General features: G+C 37.4%; 1 protein-coding gene across 1 annotated transcript; it reads left to right on the top strand.

The window, feature by feature from the left end:
- The first annotated feature begins 1,093 nt into the window (after positions 1–1,093).
- LOC149575656 (uncharacterized) lies at positions 1,094–20,071 on the top strand. Its single transcript, XM_089815419.1, has 5 exons — positions 1,094–1,412; positions 1,534–1,583; positions 2,067–2,172; positions 2,447–2,505; positions 19,657–20,071. The coding sequence occupies exons 1-5, from the start codon at positions 1,305–1,307 to the stop codon at positions 19,706–19,708; spliced, it is 375 nt and encodes a 124-aa protein (XP_089671545.1). The 5' UTR covers positions 1,094–1,304; the 3' UTR covers positions 19,709–20,071.
- The last annotated feature ends 3,103 nt before the right edge of the window (positions 20,072–23,174 follow it).

Genomic DNA, 23,174 nt, shown 5'->3' on the forward strand with positions numbered 1-23,174 from the left:
CTAAATATTAATATTTTACAAAATTATATTAAAAAAATAATAATACATAAAAGTAATTCAATGTCAAACTATAAGATAAGAAATAGATAGAAACAAAGGCAAGAGCTTACAATACAATGGTAAATTGTGAGCCTTTTATCAAAGAGGTCTTGGGTTGAAATCTATCCGTGCTTAATAAAGGCCTCTTACCAAAATAAAAAGAAATAGATAGAAACAAAATTGAACTTTTAAATAGTTTTTGAAATATAAAGTGACCAAAACTAGGGGGTCGGCCCTTACAAGCAAAAAGCTGGTAACCAACACATTACCAACAATGTCCAACAACAAGCAAAAAACTAACTAAAACTTCAAAAAACCAAAGAGCCTTCAACAAGAAACTAAACAACATAATACTAGGAACTTTTAAATAGTTATTTTATAATCATATTCTTATTATTATATACTTTTTCTTATTATATTTTATAATTTTACTAACTATTATTAACAATTTTATCTACTTCTCTTTTACAAATATTTGTCCTACTCAAATTTTATGTGAATTTGGCACACTTACTTTTACTTACATACAATGCTTCTATAAAATATTATGCGTGCTCAAATTTAGCACACTTACTTTTTGAACTTTTAAATAGTTATTTTATAATCACATTCTTATTATTATATACTTTTTCTTATTATATTTTATAATTTTATTAACTATTATTAACAATTTTATCTACTTCTCTTTTACAAATATTTGTACTCCTCAAATTTTATGTGAATTTGGTACACTTACTTTTACTTACATACAACGCTTCTATAAAATATTATGCATGCTCAAATTTAGCACACTTACTTTTATTTACATACAACGCTTCTATAAAATGTATGCTTGTAATGGCAATTTACAATTATATTGTATTAAATACTATTCAACTTCACAAATACCTTTTGTTGTTAAGTACTTTTACGAGTCTAATGATAGTTTATTATATTGTAAACTACTATTCAAGTCTAAAATACCATTGTTGTTAAGCACTTTAGAACCACCCTAATCATTATTGTTTCATATGACAAAAAAAATTATATGTCATAAGAAAAATATGTTTTACGGTTTACTGATCTATGCAATCTCATAAAATAATAATTATTCATAGAATGCACTATTGGCTTACTTACCCCTTTAAATAATATTCAGAGCATTTCTGAACTTTAAAAAGGGTCAATTTTGAAACTCTACCAGGGGAGAATCGACGTTGTGGTGATGCTGATTTCGATTTTGGGCTCAACATCAGTGTAAGTAAATATCCTGAAATTCGGAGACGATGACCAGAAAATGCCGCCGATTGCAGTTGGTCTGCGTTTTGTTGGTGCTTGTCTTATTTTGGTGCAACTTTCAAGCATTGGCCGGCAATTCTCCTCGTCCAATTTCTGTAAAAACCTTCTCCATCCCCATCTCTGTTCATACCCTCGCCACCAATTTTACTGCCATTATTATCTATCATTAGGGAAGAATGTTACGGATTTTCATCTTATCTTTCACGGCGATTGCAGGACCAAGAGATTCGTGAGAAGAAGGCCAACTGTTACACAGACATTGAAAAGTGAGTAACGTTTTTTATTCCTTTCCTCTTCATCAGTTTGAAGCTGAATGCGTCATTTTTTTAACAAAATATAATTTCAGACCATCCACGGTTTTTGATGTTTGTGCTTTGCTCGCGTTTTTGTAAAAAGATTTGAAAGCGAAAATGTGTAGAGGTTTTGCTGACTTAGTTTAGTTTTTTATGTCTTAATTGACACTTTTTTCGGTTTTTTTGGGTTTGCGCATCACAATGAATGATTAACCTCTGGCATTTCAGGTATGTGGTGTGATGTGATTTTTGGGTGTGATATTTGTCACTTGCTTTTGAGTACCCTTAGAGCTGCACGTTATGCAACCTCTTAACACAAATGGCGCTTTTCAATCCAAATAAAATTGTATTTTCAGGGTGAAGGGTTTATGCGAATTATCTTGGTCTGAATGTTCTAAAGATTTTGCTGTGTTAGGGATTCGACGATAAAATTTGATTTGTGATGTGCTGTTGTAGTGGTTTGTGGGGATGGCAATGCAAATCATCACAGGCGTCTAAAGAGAATTGTGCCCGTAGATGTCTTTCCGGTGTTTGCTATGAACACATTTATGGGGATGATCCTGTAAGTAATTCATTTTGTAATGCTGTGTTCTCCTCTTGGTAATGAACTTTACAATAAGGTTCAATACAGTTTCTTGAAAAGTTTTACTCTTTTCAATTTGGGGAAAGTAAACATTTTTGTTGTATTATTTAGCTCTATTGTAGAATGTGTCTAATTTATGAATAATTTATCGCTCTAAGATCTGCACTTTAGGGAATTTTTTAAATATGATCTATTGCTTAGAGTTTTTCTGTTTATTTTTTCGTTATAACGGAGGAAATATTTACACGTCCAGCTAGAGGAAGGGGAATTAGACTACAAGCGTGGAAAAGAATTTAAGTACTGCATGTACAGGTACCTGTATATCTCCTTCTTTCTATGTTAACATTTGCTACTAATTGTTACGAATGCTGCCTTTTCTCTTTATTCAAAAGACTCTTCTGGTCCAACGCTTATATTTTATCTACAAAGTAAGAATCGAAGAAATATAAAGGTTTGCCTGCTGTAAAACATTTTTCATTAAAATTTAGTCATTTCTTTTTCAATGAATCATAAATAACTCTAGTCAATTTCCTAGAGCTATGGATGTGTGTGATTATTTGTAGTTTCAGATTCAATATAAAGAGCTTCAGATATTTTTTAAGACAAACAAATTTATACGGAAGGAGAAAACAGAGCTTTGTTTGGAGGTTAATTTTTGGCTTGTCTTGCATCCACATAAATTGAACCATTTTAATCGTTTAGTATTCTCTGTTTTCAAAAAGTTGAACATCATGCCATTTCTATCCCACTTGTCATTCTCGGGAACGTAAATGTTGTTTACATTCCAATGTTGGATGAACTCAGGCATCAAAACTTGTACCACAATTTTGTATGTAAACATGCATGAAGCACCAACCTTCAAGAAACAAATCAGAACCATTTGAAAGCATCAAATCTGTCACTTTCTATGTTTATGTCTTTTCCTGAAGCTTCTGAGCCTTCTTTGTGAGTCTACTTTATAACATATACAGGCCACACCTTTACATCCAAGTATTTTCTTATATACAGGCCTCTCCTTTTTATATTTGTGTGGGAACATCAAGCTTCCATTCAGGTCTTCTGTTTGCCAATAATGGATTTCTCTTTTTTCATATGGCAGTTGATTACTCTCTAACCACAGAAAAGGCTTTGGCAATAACCCACCCTGAATAGGTCACAAGGGTTGGGTTTTCTGCATTTATGAGCAAAGTCAATATATACAATAATCTCAGGATGCACAAAACAACAAGAGAACACAGCAATTAGCAAAACTGTTTTAACCAAAAAAATGGTACAATGATAACATTCTAGCTTTACAGTGAAAGATCAACGAATGATCATTCATTGAATAAAGGGAAAAGGTCTTCTATGTCTGGGACTTTTACACTGGCCATCTCCCTTAAACCTTTGTTGAGAACTTTCAATCTTTACAATGCAAGATCTAATGCACAAATGAATTTATAACTGGGACATGATTGGAAAGGAAACTTCACATACTGAGATCGATTGCTGCTGAATTTTCCCTAGTGCACTTCATTTGTTTTAAATGATAGAAACTTGGGGATCCGGATTTCTAGTTTGTATCTATAGTTCTTAGCTTGTTACAGTAAACAATTACAAACTTATTTTTCTAAGATATGTGATGCAAACAAAAATATATATTCTCAGTTTGGTGCAACCATTACCTTGTGTTGGCATGGAGCATGGATCTTTGTCACTGTGCTTCTTATATGTAGTGTTGGTTATTTTCTGAATGCCATGAACCTATTGCTGAATGTATTATATTTGTATTTTTTGGTTAGTTCTCTCCGGGCAGATGAAGAGTCACTTATTTGTGCAATGGGAGAGCCACATTAACATGTGCCAATGATTAGAACTTAGAAGTTTAGAATCCGAGGTACATCTAAAATTGACTACATCTACTAGAGGTGGGCCGATAGCTTCTATCATGGCTATTTTGTAAGAAACACATACTACTTTATTTACTTTGTTGTATAGGTTTGTATGTTCTAAGAGGATACACCTGTTTGTCCATCTCTACGGGGATTGAAGCCAACATCATGGGCAGCTATCTGTCATGTTCTAGAGGCTGCAGGTTTGCAGCAAGATGCACTCTGAAATACTAGATATATGTTTGAACTTCTTCTCTGTAAGAATCTAAAAGAGGTTAAGTTGTTGCCCTTTTCCAATTGCTTAGCTAGGCAAAAGTGGTGATTTAGATAGCTATGGTTGGAAGTGTGACCAGCAAAGAAGAATTTGTGTTTAAGAAAATTTTGCACTTTTTTATTTCAATGCCAACACAAAACACAATTACAGTGGCAGAGAGAATAAATTACTAAAAGTACAACCAGCATGAATGAGGCTAATTATATAAGTGGGATCATGACTTTTTATTGTTAATGCTAAGGATAAGCTGTCACTTGAGTTGCTAACCTTAGGAGAAAGTGTGACACAAGAACTAGGTTCTTTAAGTGAAAATGGTACACTTTTAAAGGGGCATTGAGAACATAGAATGGCAATTTAAGAAGGCAATCTAAAGCAAAGGAAGATGCACATTTTCAATGGTAATGTCATCCCAAAATGGTGTCTAAAGTGGTAGAGAGGTTCTAAGTATGTGACCATTAAGAAAACATTTAGTAATTGCAACTTTAAGTGTGCAAAAGGTGGCAAACTCAACATCAAATTGCACTAAGAAGGAGAAATGAATTTAAGTGATAAAGCACCATTTTGAGATGGTGTAACTAATATAAAACAGGGCACATAGTGGCTACAACTTAACAGAATTGTGCCCAGTCAAAGTCACTTCCAAACACTCTCAGAGTTCATGCTTTTGCGATAGAGTGGTTAAGCTAAAACAGTCTTCTTTTTCTTAAAATGGCAACTTCAGTTTTCCAAAAGGAGCTAAAGAGAAAATTTGCAAATTCATAGTTGCTCTTTGACATGGGTGATCTGTTAAAAAAGAAAAGCAGCCTCAAAACATTATTTTATTACTATTTTCCCTGGAATCTTCTTGTAGAGAGCTTATAAGTAAGTGCCATGATAATAATATATGAGGAGAGTTTGTGTTAGATGTATGCTGTCAAAGTTTTTTATTCATGAGATCTATCAAATTTCCACAATCCATGAATATGATGCAGATGCTTCTGGAACTTATTGTGTGTAAGTTTTTATTCAGCTTTGAAGCTAGTTTGTTGTGTTGAAAATCAATGGGTCAATAAGAAGATATGTGTTAAACCTTAACACCTATCCTCTATTCTTAATTGATAACTTTGTTTACTTTCAAGGATTATTGTCTTTAAGCTCACATTGTCTCATATTATTTGTGGAATTTTCCATATGTCAAATCAATTGTGTTGCTAATACTAATTAATTGGTCTCTTTTTATCCAAGAATGATGCTTTGTTTCCAGTTCATATTTTTATTCAGTTGCAAAACGTAAAACATTTTTGTGAGATAAGTACTCTTATCCTTGCGCTCCTACCTTTGTAATCAAAAGGATAGGTCTAGATTGTTTTCAGTATTTTCATTTTGTACAGAGTTCATAAATAGCAATGGAGTTTATTCGTTTTAGATTGTAGGAGTAGATTAGATCAGGGAGCTTCTCTTGCAAATTTAACTAGAAGATTTCCTCACATTTTGTTCCAATTTGAGCTGCCTTGAGAAGGACAGCTTAAAATGTTTACAGTTTTTATACCCATCAAGTGGCTTGGTTAGCAAAAAGCTTTATCTCACAAAATTTCATAAGCTGTTTTGCAGCTTAATTGATTTGAGTAGAACCAAAATGATATGATACAGAAATCAACCAACAGGTAATGATGACGACAATTGAGTTCCACGTCTTGCCCTGCCTTGGGGGACTGATATTGGTCCTCTCTCATTCTAAGTTTGTCATTCTTCTCTTCTAGGTTTTAGATTTTTTTTCTAAAGTTCCATGGTGATGGCTCCTCGCACCAATGTCATCAACTATAGCATCGGCATGCTACCATCAGTAATGGAAAGTGTTCAAAAAACCTGAACTAGAGTGCCCTTCACATGGGCAGATCCAAATTGCATGACCTCAAAGAGCACTGGAAGCTCCACTCATCAACAGTGCCAAACACCTTCAATGGCTCACTCACTGTTAACCTTCTTGGAGGGATCACCAGTGTGCATGATGCTATTCTTAGACCCTTCTTGCTCACAAAGTAAATATTTTTGTAAATGCTTTTGGAACTCCTCCATAATTGTATTTAACCTTGAAAGCTGTGAACATCAGCAACAAAATTGGAAAATTCTGCACACAAAAGAAGTCAAGGAATCCCGTGAGCAATCTCCTCCCTCCAACCACAAGGACCAGTTCCAACATCACTTTCCAACCAATAAGAGGGGCTTGACCGGACTGGGCTCTGAAAACAATTTGGTTTATAAACAGGGGTAGATATTGTTGCATTTTGTGCCCCCCCTGCCAAGTATTTGAATTTGAAATGCTTACCCACCAACGGTCACTGCCCGGTTTTAATGCTATTTTTAAACATCCAAAGGAATATCGAAAAAATACTTTAGGCTAACCTTATAATATTTCTTTCCCCCGTGCATTTTAGTATTTCTGCGGGCCCACAAGTCCTCCATTGTCAGATCTCAGAGGATCAACGGTCGACACATCCCCGCATTATCAAGATGCGCGATGTTTAAAAAATGCGGGAATGCCCCTTTCTGATGCGTGGACAGCATGATGTCACGCGGGGTCTTCGTCAGGTTTCAACGGCAAGTTTCGGCACCGGAGGGCGCTATGGTGCTATCAGGAAATTGGTTCTTCTCGCCGTTAGCGACATAGCGCCTAGTCGGAAAGTGATCTTGCGGTGAAGTTTGGAAATACGGTGGGTCCCAAGTATGCCCTGTCGGATGCCAGCAAGGACTTGTCAGACAAGTTGGCACGTGGTCAGTTCTCATTGGTTAGTACACTGGTAGATCGGATCCATCTTTCCGCGCCCTTAGATCTTCCATGATCTACGGTTCCCCGCTTCCTCGCATTTTCCAAATGCACGATCTTTAAATAATGCGGGAAAGCCCCTCGGTGATGCGTAGCAGGTGGGTCCGTGTTCCTTCTGTGGTCCGCAAGTAGACAAGGTGGCTGGCTGAGCTAGCAATTCTATTGGTGCCCGCTTCCCCGCATTCTGAGCTTTGTCAGACCTTCTGACAATGCGGGAAAGTGGGTTGTTGACACGCATCCAGGTGGTGTCTCAGTGTGTAGTCGTGCAGGTTCAAAGAGTACGAGTTTTGTTCACCGTCAGATCTAAGAAGATCAAGGGCTGGCGCTTCCCCGCATTATCAAGATGCAAGGAAATTAAATATTGCGGGGAAGTGGTTTGGCGACCCCTGTCTCAGTTGACGTCATAGGCCCACTTTCTCAGAAGGTATCAACAGGTGGCTTGTCTTCTATGGCAGCTGTCAGGCAGGTGAGAGTATGAAGGCGGATCTTATTGGCCCATTCAATTGAACAGGTATGCAGTCCTGCACAGATTTTGATCACCGTCAGATCTTCAAGGATCCACGGTTGGCGCTTTCCCGCATTATCAAGATGCAAGGAGATTAAAAAATGTGGGAAAGCGGGTAGCTGCCACGTGTTTCTGCGGGACCAGTTTTTTTTTTGGTGGATTGCCAGTTAGATGCCAGGTGTTGCCAGGCGTGGTACGGGTTGCTGAGGTGGCGCCAGGTGTGATGGGTACGGGGTAGGAACAAGCGCAGTACACGAAGGAGTTTCTCGATCATTGATCTCGTGGAGATCAACGATCAGTGCATTCCCGCATTATGGAAGTGCAAGGAAATTAAACAATGCGAGAAAGCGGGTTGACGACACGTGTCCCAGATGATGTCATTTGCCCGCCCTCTGCGCAGGAAGGTACTTGATGAGTCCTCACCTTCCAATGTGATCTGATCGACGGTAGGCGCTATCGCACTATGAGAAGCTGTGAGGATGATATGTATAGAGCCATAGCGCCCTTGTGCCACGTGGATCAGTGGGGCCAGGACGCCAGGTTGTGCCAGGTGTTTGCCAGGTGAATTTGTGGACCAGAAACCTTATGGAGGCAAGCACAGTAATACGGCGGGTCTTCACGATCATCGGATTAAGGAAGATCAACGCTGGGCGCTATCTTGCTATGGGAAAGTGCTCGAAGGATATCCATAGCGACATAGCGCCTAGATGACATGTGTCCAGTGGGTCCGGCGGAGACAGTAGCAGTTAGGGGGTGGCGGTTATGTTGTAGCCGTTGCGGTCAGGGTTTGAGGGTTGGCGCGGTTAGTAATGAAAAGAGATGGTCAACTCGGGGAGACCTTGCAGGGTGGCAAAAAGATAAAAGCTTGTTGGTCCACGTGGCTCATTCTGGTGCCAGGGTTATGTTGACTTGCTGATCATGTTGATTCACGAACCAGAAATAGGGGAAATCAAGAGTTTTACATGAATCTGATCTTCATGATCGATTCCAGCTACCAGAAGTGAATGCAAAACATACAGGAACACTCTACCACCCCAACCTATCTATCTACCTGGTCAGAGCAATTTAATGGCGCCGTTTTTGTCCTCTCAAGGCACCTTTTTGCAACAAAGATCATATTTTCTTCATATCCCCATGATTGTTCCCTGCAGGACTTGATGGCGGTGGTTGCAGGATAGTTTTGGAGGGAAAATCTTAGTTATGCCTGCACTATAAATGCAATTTTTGTAAATTTTGAAAGGGTTGGATCATTCTCTGTTGTTCTCTGCTATTGCTCTGCAATTCCAGCGTAAATTCCCCTGTGCCTCTGAACTGTATGATTCTCTACTTTATCTCCTTTAGCCATTGGTATGAAAGTGCAAGAACTCTTTGCCTTCGCCATTGTTTTGTGGAAGTCTGTAATTTGCATGACTGTATCTCTTCTGGCCTGTGAATGATATATAAGTGAATCTTCTCTTTCCTTGTGTCATTCATTCTGGTTTTCTGATCTGCATGTGATTATTAGATTAAAGCAAGCCTGAATGTGTATATCCTTAGTTTCATTCTGGTTCAAGAGCGCATATATGGGCAGAGATTGGTCTGAACACTCTATTTTGGTGCATCACTTCTTTAGATTAGATTAGGTAGATTTTCTTTCATGCTTTCCTTGTCCCTTTTCCTCTCCAAGAGTAGTTAGGTGCATCTTGATAGTAAGAGGAAGCCGGCCTTCTCGGGAGACTCAACCTCATAGTTCAAGTCCCACAGCTTGGAGGTTGTTTCCATGTTTCACTAGGTTGTCCTCATGCATAGGCTTTGGACAAGGGTGCAAACCTAAATGACAACAGATATTCTACACATATCAGTCATTAACATATGGATAATCAAATGATTTTTCAGGGAAGAATCAGTCCCAACACACCCCCAACCAAGAATGATTCAACTGAACTGGGCATTGAAGCTAATCTGATCAGTAAAGTGGGAAGATATTCCATATGCCTTAGTCATTAACATATGGATACACTCTTTTCACACTTGCTTAACATGCAAAGGGAAATGCAATTTTGCAAATAGAGAACTAGACATTCAAAAGTGGAAGTAAGCAAAACATTCCAACACAAACTATACTTTTGGAGAAAACCCTTTGATGGGAAATTTTCATGAAGATTGAGGAAAAGCTCATCAGGCCACTATATGAGAGCTATTAGAAGTGATTAATGCCTCAAGGGTTAATACAAGAACATTCACCTCTGAATGTTGGCAATGAAGCCCAGCTGTTTGCAATGGCAAGGATCAGTCATTTAACTTTCCATTATAAAATTGCTATCACGGAACATCAAATAATCCATGGCTCCCATAATTGCCAACAAAACAAGCAAGAAATTACCAAATAGTAATGAACCACCACAATCTAGGTTATATGGACATTCATGACTCAGGAGAGCAATTAACCTACCACCAATGATGTTTCATTGCTCCTGTGCTGCCCAAATTAGAAACAACCCACTTTGAAGTTATACAATTGCTCAAGAAAAGACGAATTGCAATTGTGTTTCTTTGTGCAACAATTTAGGTATCTCCTTATACAACATTTGGAATTGATGCAGGAGCATCTTGGGTGTAAGCGCAATTCTGCATTTCCCAAAAATATTGTCTAGTTTTTCAATAAAGCGCTATCTTTGTGCACAAGTACTATTTCTGGAAATTTACTATTTTTAGTAAATAGTTGTTTGAGCTCAGAATGCTCTAATTTCTTCCCTGGAGGTTCACTTTGGTTATATTATCCTGCTAGTAAAGTTTCATTGCAAGATCAAGTCTAGTTTTTTAGATATTGAAATTTTTCGATTTTTGCAAATGGGTAAAACAACTTTGGACTCAGTTTTGAATACTGTAGAGCACTTCTTTCCATTTCCAAGATGGGGTTATAATAGCCAATAGGGTCAATGGGTCAAGAGTTATGGCCTCTGGAAGTTGCATTACTCAGGATAGAAAAACAAAATTCTTTCAGTCACTCGTTTGAGTTCCAAAAATTGTTTGGGGCTTATTCTAAATATAAGAAAAAATAAATAATAATTTTTAGAGATCGTCAGCCTCAAAGTTTAGGGTTAGAATTTTCAGAGCCTTATAGGGCAGTTAAAATTCCCCTATATAAAGAAGGCCATATGGTTATCTAGGGCAGTGCTAATGGTTGATATGGTGGCCTTGGCTTGCAGATTAATCGTAATGAAAATGCCCATCTGGCTGTAGCACGTCATATTTTTGAATATTGTAATATCATTTCATTGAAGATAATAGAAAGCAAGTTTCTTGTTCTTTGTTTGGTTCTTGCAATTTTCTGTTTATTTCTCTATTCTGTTATATGTTCGTGTTAAAAAGGGGAGTACCCTTCATCAGGAATATTCTAGATAGCACAACTTAGATCTAAGAGGAAGTAGATTTCCACAATCCATGAGATCATTTGCAAGTTGCTTTTGGGTTTGATTGTGTGAATGTTTTTGCATCGACATTTCAGATCACAGTCCGTGATTCATCATCAGGATGATACTAAAAGAGCACTAGGTATCTGTGCAAAATATTCACACAATCGAATCCAGAAGCAACTTGCAAACTTAGATCTAATCAATTTTAATTGAATTCAGACCACTAAATGTGTTGCTTGGGTATTGAAATAATTCAACAGTTGAAGACCTTCTGACCTTGGTACAATGACTCGATGGCTATGTCAGTTGGCAGCATCTCAATTGCTAGCTTAACAAAAGAAAAAACCTGCAAGTGGACCCTCTGAAATACAGGAGTATTTCTATGAAATGGTTATGATTTCTACAGATTGTTTGTCTGCCGCAAAAATTAACAGTTACGGTACACCCTGATATGAAAGTAACAGTTAGCTTATGTAAGGTTATTATTTAAATTTCCGATATTGAATGACATTTTGAAATGTAGCAGGCAGTTCTCTGCCACATCTCTTTGCTGGTGTAAATCTGCTCGATTTTGTTTATATCCTGATTTGATGCAGTAAAACATGGCACCACTTTTGGAGGGAAATTCCCAATACTTGATAATGTGTGACCTCAGATAATGGGCCTTTTCGTCTGGGGTAAAAGGAGGCCTTTAGAATTCTTGGGCAATATTATCAATCTCTTGTAAATGCTAATTTCCAGGCAGCATTTTTTTCCTCTCTTTGATACTTCTCTTGGAGAGCGTTTCTCACTCATTATTGTGTTTTCAATAGTAACACACCTAATTCCGAGGATATGTTGAACATGATATAATTGCAATAAAAATAGATATGGGTCTTGTATTAACATTATTTAACCTTTTAATCAAAAAGATAAAAAACTTTGTCTAGTCCAATATTCTTATGTAATACATGATTAGAAAGCTTTTGTGATGTACTCCCTGATGGCATACCTCACATTACAAAAAACTCTGGCAAATCATCTCTATTTACAGTGTTTTTCAAATGAATCTAAATTCAATCATGGGGCCATAGTGTGGGTCACTGAGTTTTACAGTTTACTAGATATGTCTATTATTTTTATTGTTTTTTCCTACGTCTTATGGAGTCAAAAATCCTGGGCTTTAACATTCACAATTTATACTGCAAATACTTGTCTTTTTGCCTAAATTTTTGGCTTTTGCAGTTAAGGGTTTAGAATGCTGTTTCATTAAAGAAAAATCTAATTAATTACATCCTTTTTCGGCATGGGTTTTGGGAGACATACAACTTACAGTAATTCCTTGAACAGAAAGTTACATCCTTCTTCAACAGGATCACTTGGGAGGTCTTATCCTAAAAGGTCATCACAGCTGACAAATTTGCTTTTGCTAATCCTGGACTCCACTCAATCTTAATGTTTTTGGTTGCTTAGGCTATTTGAGTGCCTGTAATATCTTGTTTTGAAGATCAACTTACCTTATTCTTTGAATGGGGCAATCATTTGACACATATTGCACAGGAAAAAAATAGTGCTTAGAAATACAGCATTGGTGTCTGTCATGCAAGCTAAAGTTTCAGTTGCCTAACTTTGACTTCATTTGATTTGATTGAATGTTGAACTGTGAAAATGCTCTATATTGCCTGTTTCTTATTGCCGAGTCAGGGGAACTATTATGGTAGGCATTGACAGTTCCTAACTTTGTCGCATCACCTTAGGTACTCCTTAAACCAGAGGGTTTAAAGCTAATAAGTTAGTTAACATGTTATATATGTGTTTTGCATGTAGATATGTTGAAATAGATTACAATTGAATCTATAGATTGTAACCAGGAGACACGTCTCCCAACCCCCCGAGATGCATCTTGGAGATGGAGACACATTTCCACTACCATAGATGTCCCCAGAAACATCACAATGCACATGGTTCTTTTGGCAGCCATTTCCAAAGTCTCCTGACCAGAAATTGGCATTTCCAACCAGAAAAATTGGGGCAAAGCATGTTATAAGGCAAAAAAGGAAGACACAAAAAATATAAGCCTGCATAATGTTGTATGCTGATATTTTGGAACCATGCAAAATTATAGGGATCGGATCTACTGGCAGTTAGACTTTTTGAGAGGGACATAAAGAGTTGTATGACTGATGTCCAGTCATAGTAATGGTCTAAAGAGAGATTGATTGCCTTACCTATTTGTTGTTCTTGTATGATCGATCTGCTGTTCTTGTTTTTTGAAGCTATGTCATGACATTTTCTGGAAATTAGCTGCACTGGTATCGGTAGCAGTCTCCGGCATCTCCAAGTATCTCCCCATCTCCTGACGACTATGATCTATAGATATATGGGCTGAGTGACATTCTCATTCATTGATATTTTTCTTTTTATACAATGTTATATCCAGAAGCATTCTCATGACTCTCACAGACTCTGAAAATTTAGTGAGACCAATGTGAGTTTTCCCAATTTTGGTACTCTGTTTATGGTCTCTGTCTGCAATGCACCTGTATTTTCTGTGTTGCTTTATTCTTGCATTGTGGTCTAATGCCCTCTATTATTCCACTTATCAATGTCATGGTTTTCCCTTAAGAACTGGTTTTCCCTTAAGGGTTTTTCTAGGGACAATTTGCCCGAAAATATTGTGTTCATTGTGTTGCTTATTTCTTTCGTATCTTATTGGTGAAGTTGCAGTTGTGTTATTTTTCATTATTAGCTGTGAATTTATTTTCGACAGTTAAATAATCATTTAAGATAGGTGATTAATAATCAATGGCTGCAATAGGAATTTTTACATGGTATCAAAGCAGTGTTGAGGGTAGAAAAGTTTTGCCCTAGGAAAGAAATTGAGGGTTTATAAAACCTAGATTGATCTCTTTAGATTTATTATTGCTTTAATCCCTTGAGATGGCTTCAACTGGTTTGAGAGATTAGGACAAATTGGATGGTGCCTCAAATTATGGTGTCTGGAAGGCCAAACTTTGCTTATGGTTGGAAGAGAATGGTATCAAGGATTATGTTACCAGTGTTGTAGCTGTACCTATAGATGCGATACAACTTGCAGCATATAAGAAGGATGATGCCAAGGTGAGGAAGATAATCCTTGATGGTGTTAAGGATCATATTGTTTGACATATCTTGGAGCTAGATACAACGAAGAAGATGTGGGTGCCATTTCGAATATGTACCAGAATGCTACCACCAAGAGGAAGATGATTCTCAGAGAGAAGTTGAAGAATACTCGGATGAACCAGGGAGAAGACATCACAAGTTACCTCACTAGGCTTAGACTTGTCAAGGATGCGTTAGCAATTGTTGGAGACAGCCCTAGCGATGACGAGCTAATGGGAATAGCCCTAAAAGGGTTTACTAAGCAGTGGAGTGTCTTTTTTCAAGTTGTAAGTGGACGAGACACCTTACTGAGTTGGGATCGACTATGGACTGATTTCACTCGGGAGGAGTTTAGACTAAGTCTTGTCAATGGGGCCAACAAGAGTCAGAAAAGTGAGGTTGAACAAAAGAACGTTGCCCTAGCGGGAAAGGGAAAGCAAAGTGGTCTAGCAAAGGATCAAATTCACAAAGTGAGAAGAAGAAGGACCTTTTTAAGGTCAAGTGCTTTGGTTGTCACGAGTATGGTCACTATGTCAGTGATTGCCCAAAAAGGAAGAAGGGAAAGAAGCAGGTGGCAGCTTTAGCAAGAGCGGAAGAACTCTCTAGTGGAATGGAAGATGAGTTTGCACTCATAGCTTGTATGGTTAGCTCAACCTCATAGTGTGTTTGGTATATAGATAGTGGGGCGTCATTTCATATGAGAGGAGTTAGAGAGTACTTCTCGAGTGATAAGGAGAACACCAATATCCAAATCTCTATGGGAAACTTGTCCAAACTCAACCTGGTTGGGAAAGGGATTGTTTAGTTTCAAAGGGAGAATGGAAAGATATTCCACTTCATTATGTGTTGCATGTGCTAGGCTTAGGTATGAATTTGATTTTTGTATCTATTCTTCAGGATAAGGGGTATAATGTATTCTTTAGAGGGACGTGTTGATTAAGCATAAGGATTGGAAATCACCCATAACTGTTGGAGTTAGGAGTGGTCACCTTTATAGGTTACAGCTTGATACTCCTAGGGCACTCATGAGCAACAATAATTCTAGAGATCTTGGAGAGCCATGACATAGGAGGATGGGCTATATTCATCATGGAGCACTTAAATTGCTTCGTCAGACGGTGACATGTGAGCACAAAGCATGACGATGTATGCAAGGGATGCATGTTGGGGAAGTTTGCAAAAGCATCTTTTCCAAGGAGTGACACCAAATTTGAGGGTGTTCTTGATCTAGTACATTTAGATGTATGTGGACCAATTTCGACGAAATCTCTTAGAGGATGCGAGTGCTATGTTACTTTTATTGATGGTTTCTCCAAGAGGACTTGGATATACTTCTTGAAGACCAAGGATGAGGTTTTCAGTCGATTCCAAGAGTTCAAGGTTCTTGTGGAGACTCGACAGGAAGGAAGATAAAGGTTCTTCAGTCAGACAATGGAGGTGAGTACAAAGGAAATGTCTTCCAAGAGTTCTATACCAGTGAAGGAATCAAGAGAGAATGGACTGCTCCTTACAATCCACAACATAATGGAGTTGTTGAGAGGAAGAACCGTTCTATATTGGAGGTGGCAAGGGTTATTCTACATGACCAGGACATGCCCCGCTATTTATGGGCAGAAGCGTGTAGTACAACAGTTTACATTCATAATAGGGTTCCACACAAGGTGCTAAGGAAGACGACACCAAAGGAAGCTTTCACAGGAAAGAAGCCAGGTGTTGGTCACTTCAGAATATTTGGGAGTTTGGCATATTGTCATTTTCTAGGTGATACACGTACCAAGTTAGATCAAACTGCAGAGAGGGTGTACTTTGTTGGGTATAGTGAAACCTCAAAGGCATATAGGATTTTTATTCCAGGGACTAGAAGAATTATTGTCAAATGTGATGTTAAGTTCATGGAGGACAAGGCATTTAGAAGGTCCAGAGATTTGCCAATAGATGATTAGAGTGAGCAGCCAACAGAAGCTCCAAGGCCTAGGCAAGGGCAACAAAGCTTAAGTACAGTTGCTAGTACAAGCATAGACTCAGGTGGTGAAGATTCATAAGAGTATGGAGCAATAGGAAATGCATCTAGAAGACTTAGAGGTTGATATTTCATCCTCTACAATTGGCAACAGGAACCGTGAGGTTTAAAAGACACAAAGGGATACTTAGGAGTTTGTGGGAGCTCCTAGGAATACCAGAGATTGGAGACATCCAACCAAGTTCAATGACTATGTGGCATTTGTTAGTTAGTTGGTAGAGAGTGAACCTTCCAGTTATCAGGAGGCTGGACGACATCAGGTATGGCATGATGGTGTGGTTGAGGAATATTCCTCAATAATGTAGAATGATGTGTGGGAGGTAGTGCCTAGACCAACAGATAGAGTAGTAGTTGGATCATGCTAGATCTATAAGATAAAACACGGTGCAGATGGTAGCATCGAGAAATACAAGGCAAGGTTCGTGGCAAAGGGGGTTCCCTCAGAAGGAGGGAATGGACTATGAGGAGACATTTGCTCTAGTGGCCAGGTATACTTCTACATGAGTTGTGATCTCATTTGCAGCACATATGGGATGGCAAATTCTTCAAATGGATGTCAAGACAACATTCCTTAATGGTGAGTTGAAGGAGGAGGTATACATAGAGAAACTAGAAGGCGTTGTAGCACAAAACAAAGAGACCCATGCGTGTAGATTGAAAAGAGCCTTGTACGGACTCAAGCAAGCTCCTAGAGCATGGTATGAGCGCATTGATACATACTTGCAAGAAATGGGCTTTGTGAAGAGTGAAGCGGATGCTAACATATAGTACTTGGTGGTTGGAGGTGAGGTTCTCATTCTTGTTCTTTATGCGGATGATCTGCTTCTTATAGGTTCACTAGGCCTCATAGAGGATTGCAAGAGGGACCTTGCAGAAGAGTTCAAGATGAAGGATTTCAGACTTATGCACCTCTTTCTAGGCACGGTGGTGTGGTAGATAGATGGAGAGATTTTCCTTGGTCAAGGGAAATATTGCATTGAAATCTTAAAGAGATTTGGGACGGAGGATTGCAAAGCCATGTCTACACGCATGATCACGTACTGGAGGAAGGTAGATACATACAAGGAAAAGGATGTAGATCCCACCTTATATAGGTAGTTGATTGGTTTGCTTATGTATTTGGTCAACACTAGGCTAGATATAGCATTTGCAGTAAACTCTCTTAGTCAGTTTATGGTTGAACCAAAGATAATGCATTGGACAATGACTAAGCATGTGTTTTGTTACTTGTGTGGTACAGTTGAGTATGGGATCATATATGTTCGAGGTGAAAGTATCAAATTAATAGGCTATACTGACGCAGATTGAGCAGGTAGTATACTAGACAAAAGGAGCATTTCAGGGTGTTGTTTCAGTTTGGGATCAGGAGTTGTATCTTGGTTCAGCAAGAAGCAAAAGATTGTAGCTCTGAGTTTAGCAGAAGCAGAATACATAGCAGCTAGCATGACGACATGTGAAGCTGTATGGCTTCAAAAGTTGTTAGTAGCCTTATTTGGTTAGAAGGTTGAGACTACTGTGATACACTGACAATCAGAGTTGCATCAAATTGTTTGAGAATCCAGTATTTCATGACATGTCTAAACATATAGACATCAGATATCACTTCATCAAAGATTTGTGTACAGTGGGGGGTTGTTCAGCTACAATACATACTTACAAAGGAGCAGGTAGCAAACATTATGACTAAGGCATTGGGGAAGGCAAAATTCATCTTCTTCAGGGATAAGTTGGGTGTCATGCAAAACAATTTCCTCACTAAGAGGGAGTGTTAGTTTTGGTAGCTTTGGACAGCTGTTCATCCATATGTGATTAATTAGCAAATAATTGTTTTACTAACTAATGGGATAGAGTTGAGACAAATATTTGTTAATTAATTGACTCCTTTTAGAAGCAACTAGAAACCAACCTGGTTAGGGTTGTTAAGTTGTTTATAATCTCGACCGTCAATTGAGAATCAATTTCGGCTGTTGGTTTTCCAACAGGGGTAATATATAAGGGGGTCAAGGGGGCATTTGGAGAACACAAGTTGTAAAAGCACTTGCAGTGTTAGCAAATGAATTTGCAGTGTTAGCAAGGGCACCTTGATAGTGTTGGGGATAGCAGTGGGGAATATCAGCAGGGGAAATTGGGAGGTTGTAGGAGTTCTGCCAATAAGAGGAAAGGAATTTTGTATTTCTTGATTTGCTTAAGTTAATATAATTCTTCATCTGTAGAACTGGTTTTCCCTTGGGGGTTTTTCCAAGGACAATCTGTCCAAAAATATTGCGTTCATTGTGTTGCTTATGTCTTTCCATATTTTATTGATGAAGTTGCAGCTATGTTATTTTTTGATATTAGTTGTGAATTTATTTTCGGCAGTTAAATAATCGTTTAAGATAGGAGATTAATAATCAGTGACTGCAATAGGAATTTTCACATATACAAAAGATTTCCTGACCCAAATATAACAGAACTATTGCTTTCTTTGAGTCATTCTATCTCCAGTATAAATATCTAATCATGAGATCAAACATACATAATGTTTTCATGACTAGAGTAAATACTGAAGCTTATTCTCATTAATCTGAAAGGTGTTAAACTGTAAATTCATGTACATAATTCTGTAAATGTTTTTATTTAGGTTCCTAGGGCAGATACATATTTTTTTAACTGGTCAATAATATGTTTATATAATCAGGATACTTCCTATGAACATTGACCTTTTATTAAATTATATTTCATTCCTACATTAAATTGTGTATCTTCTAGTTTATATTCTACTTTTTTTCTAGGTTTATCTTGGTGAATCTTCCATATTGGAATTTGATTCTGTAGACCTCTGTTCTCATCCCTGTCCATGTTTTTGCTAATTCTATAGGTATGCATATATGTTGCATAGCAGGCTGAATGACATGGAGTTGTTTTGCACCAATATTGGGTCTCTCTTTTTATTTGATTTGTCATGCAGTCTGTCGATTTTCACAAAAAGAGTGTTGATTTCAAATCCTTAACTACCAATTTATGGATTTTAAGTTTGAACATTTATTTTTCTGGAACTGTAGCACTGTGGTATTGATAGAGAGCATTTCTTACACTAAACAGCAAGGAGGCTACAGATTCTGTGAAAGTATTAGTACATCTCTGTGAAGTTTAGACAGCAATAAGAGATAACACGGTACATAGATTGATCTGAGCATATATATATACACTGTGTGATAAGTATATGGTACATGTATAAAGTTCAGAAAGCTATGATAGATATCACAGTACATAAATTGATGTGAGACATAGATGCATTCATGTCTTTTCTTACATACGTTAATGCGATTGTGTCCATTTTATACATTCACTTATTATTTAGATGCCCCCTGATGTAAAGGGAAAGTAAAGCTATATTGTGTATAAAATAACTTCACCGTAAATTGTTGATTTTAGAAGGTTTTGAAATGTTTTAAATTCTTATGATATTTAACTGAGTTCTTTCTGCAAACAGGTTATCAATGGGCGAGACAATTGATGGTGTTAAAGGAGCATTTGATGTGTAATTAAAGAGCTCTAACTCTTTGGACATAGCAGTAGCTGAAAAATGGCCCATGAAATTTCTACCTTTGATTTTAGTATCATTTCTTTGAAAACATGATATTTCTGAGCTAGCTTTGCCGTCTGCTGCAAGCAAGTACGCAACATCAAAATACAAAAGTGGATTTTGTAACCCTAATTATGAGATCAGTGTAAATGGCGATAGTTGCTTGTAGTACTGTTCAGAAGGTCATGCGCAGTGAGATTTTTTCATTCACATTCATATTTAATTTGTGTGCATGGAAGGTGTCACACAATTCTACTTTATCAGATTGTGAATGTAAGGATATTGTGTTAGCGAGTTATTCCAAACCTGTATTATTTAGAAATGTTTCTGCTTACATCAATGGGTTTGAAAAAAAACTGCAGCATCCTTTTCTTTTGGTATGGCATTGATCTTATGCTTTTTTGTTTTTTAAATATAAAATAACTAATTGGAAAACATATTTTCAAACACAACAATGTGAAACATCAACAATTACAGAAAACAAACATAACCATTCTTATTTTAAAAGCTATTGCTTATGATTGTACTTACATAAATTGTAAACAGCCCTGATCATAATCATGATATTACGCACGTTAGGGTTTGTGAATTTCATCAAAGGTGTCCAAGGGGTTTGGCTTATTTGGTTGAAGCAACGAGTTCTCATTGCAGAGACTCTGGTTTAAATCCCAAGAGGGACATCTTTGTGGAATTTCAAGTTGTGACTCTTGGTCTTCTATTGGTTGTATTTGTCTCATTGTAAAAGGTGGATTCTAAGTTGTGACACTTGGTCTTCCAAGTGTTGTTTCTAGTGTGGTTGCTCGAAACAAGCTTGAATAAGTTTGTAATTCTCATGTTGTTGTTTGAATAAGCACACAAATTTGTAAATGATTCCAATGTAAAAAATTTCATTGAAGGTTAGTTATCTAACAGAATAGCACAACCAAAAAAACACACACAATAGTAGATAATACATAGGTAGAATGTACGGAGGTACCAATTTGATATTTGAAATTTGAGAATTCATTTTATTATGCATGGTGTTAACATTGAATTTTTTTCAAAATTTTAGAAACTTGTGGATCAAGAGTTACGGTTACAAGGGGTACATGTTTATATACAATTTAGTCCTTAATGGAACTTGTTATAAGATCCCCACAAAGCAATGTTTTTCCCCCAAAAACATTGCCACCTTGTTACACTTGTTTATCCTTTCAAAGTGAATCAACAATACCACATTTCATATAGAGTGACGTGTTTTCATTTTCGTTGGCACAAGACTAATTTAATTTTCGTATTGGTCAAAATAGTCTTGTGGATATTATAGATTCCAAACATGTGCTCATGCGTGAATGTTGTTCATGGATGCGAATGCAAGACTAGTTATCAATGGAGCCCTTTCCCCACAATTTCCTCTCCAAAAGTCTATTCGTCAAGGTTGCCCTCTTGCTCCTTTCCTCTATGTGCTCACAACCAATGCTCTTGGTTATCATCTTCAACATGCCCAATCTGACTTCCTCATTCATGGCATCATTCTCCCCAATTGATGAGAGTATTATATTTGCTCTAAATTTGCTAAGGACATTTGTAACTTGCCCATGGTTCTTGAATTTTATTCTACTATATTAGGCTCCAAATTAGCCATGCATAAAACTGAATTTTTGATGGCATATCCTTGTCCTCTTCAGCCATGGATTCCAAAAGAATGGAAAGAGATCAAACATGGCACACTTTCTAGGTATCTCGACATACCTTTTGGTTTGGGGTCTCATTGAAAGATACATGGAGGCGATTTTTGAATTAGTTCAAATCTAAATTGCTAGCTAGGACAAATTGTTTCCTTTCTATGGCTAGGTTTATAAAAGTTGCTAATAAAATTCTCCTAGCTAGCCATGTCTACACTTCTTCTTGCTGGCTGCCCACAAGAGCTTGCTACAACCAACTTACTTAACTCATCCATAACTCTATTTGGTCCAAGTGGGGAAACAAGAAGGGAATGCCTATCACGTCATGGTCTCATTGTATTCTTCCTAAGGAGAGGGTGGATTGGGTATCATTTATCCTTCCACACCAGGTATTTGTGTCTCAACCAAATGGATTATCAAATGCTTTTGGAAGTCAATGCTCCCTAGAAATCATATAAGATATCGATACAAACAAACACTGTTGGCAAAGGTTGGGGTACAATGCATTGGCATGACAAGATTTCTCTTGCTCACTACTTCAAGCTTCATGCTTTAGGCCCTCTCAATGCCATTTGGAAAGCTTGGCAGATTATTGCTCAAAAATTGTCTTGGTTTGTCCAATCCTTTAGCAATAGACTTAGTTTTTCAACCTCCTCTATATGGGAGAATTGTTTAATTTAATTCAATATATGCCTTTGGCAAAGAGTCCCATGTTCAAAGCCAAATGACTTTTCAAGAAAGGCCTTCACATGTTCGAAGACCCTTGACCCTTGCAACTTCACATGGAAATCAAGGATCCAGTTAAAGGAGAGGACCCTTGCAACTTCACATGGAAATCAAGGATCCAGTTAAAGGAGAGTTTCAATCTCAATTATAAGGACAAAGCCATTGTGTTGAATTTTCAAAAGATGGTGCCTCCAAATCTCTTTATTCTTATGTCTTCCAATTGCCATTCACACTTTTATAAGGATTGGAGGCAGCCTAATGGAAATAGTATCAAAATGATTCCTTGTAAAATACTGTTTAAACAGCTTGTGCCTCCTGCGCATCTTTCAAGTTGGCTTAATGTTCTTTGGGAGTGTAACTTTCATAGATCTATTTGGAACAAGCTTAGCTTGCAAATTTGGAAGGGTAAGGTTGACTTGTAATCCCAATTCACAACTTGGAAGTTGCTCCATGCAAAAACTCCTCATGGGATCTTGTCTGAAATTCTCAACGATGCCTCCTTGCATTTTTTGTGGTAAGGTTGAGACATTCAAACATTGCTTTTGATTTTTTCCTCCTGCTAAATTATTATGGAAAGGACTTTTGCAATTGTTCCTTCTCTTTTTCATTTCTCTTGGACATGGAAAGCCACTCTTCTAGGGACCACGAAATCTCAAAACATGTTGTCCAACTTTTGTAGGTCTACTAAACAAAAAGAAGAGATGACAAGGCGTCTCATTTTATTACAACTATGCAAGCTACCACTTCTACATTACATGACTAAGGATAAACTACCTGGAACACATTCCACCATCCATAGACCAAGCCATGTAAATAATACTTGGGAGTTCACACTTATTATCAAAGAATATAATTTTATTTATTCTTATTGGTTGTTGATTTTGAATGAACAGATTTATTCCAAATTTTCAAATAGACATTTTTTCCTCTTAAATTAAATATAATTTCAATTATTGTTATGTTCTCTAATTTTCTTTGTAAACAATTTTGTTCAATAAACAATAACATACGAGTGCATATAATCCTCTTAAAAAA

This window comes from Cupressus sempervirens, chromosome 2, assembly GCF_028749045.1.
Source record: "Cupressus sempervirens isolate cs-2001-9-10 chromosome 2, ASM2874904v1, whole genome shotgun sequence".
NCBI lineage: Eukaryota > Viridiplantae > Streptophyta > Pinopsida > Cupressales > Cupressaceae > Cupressus > Cupressus sempervirens.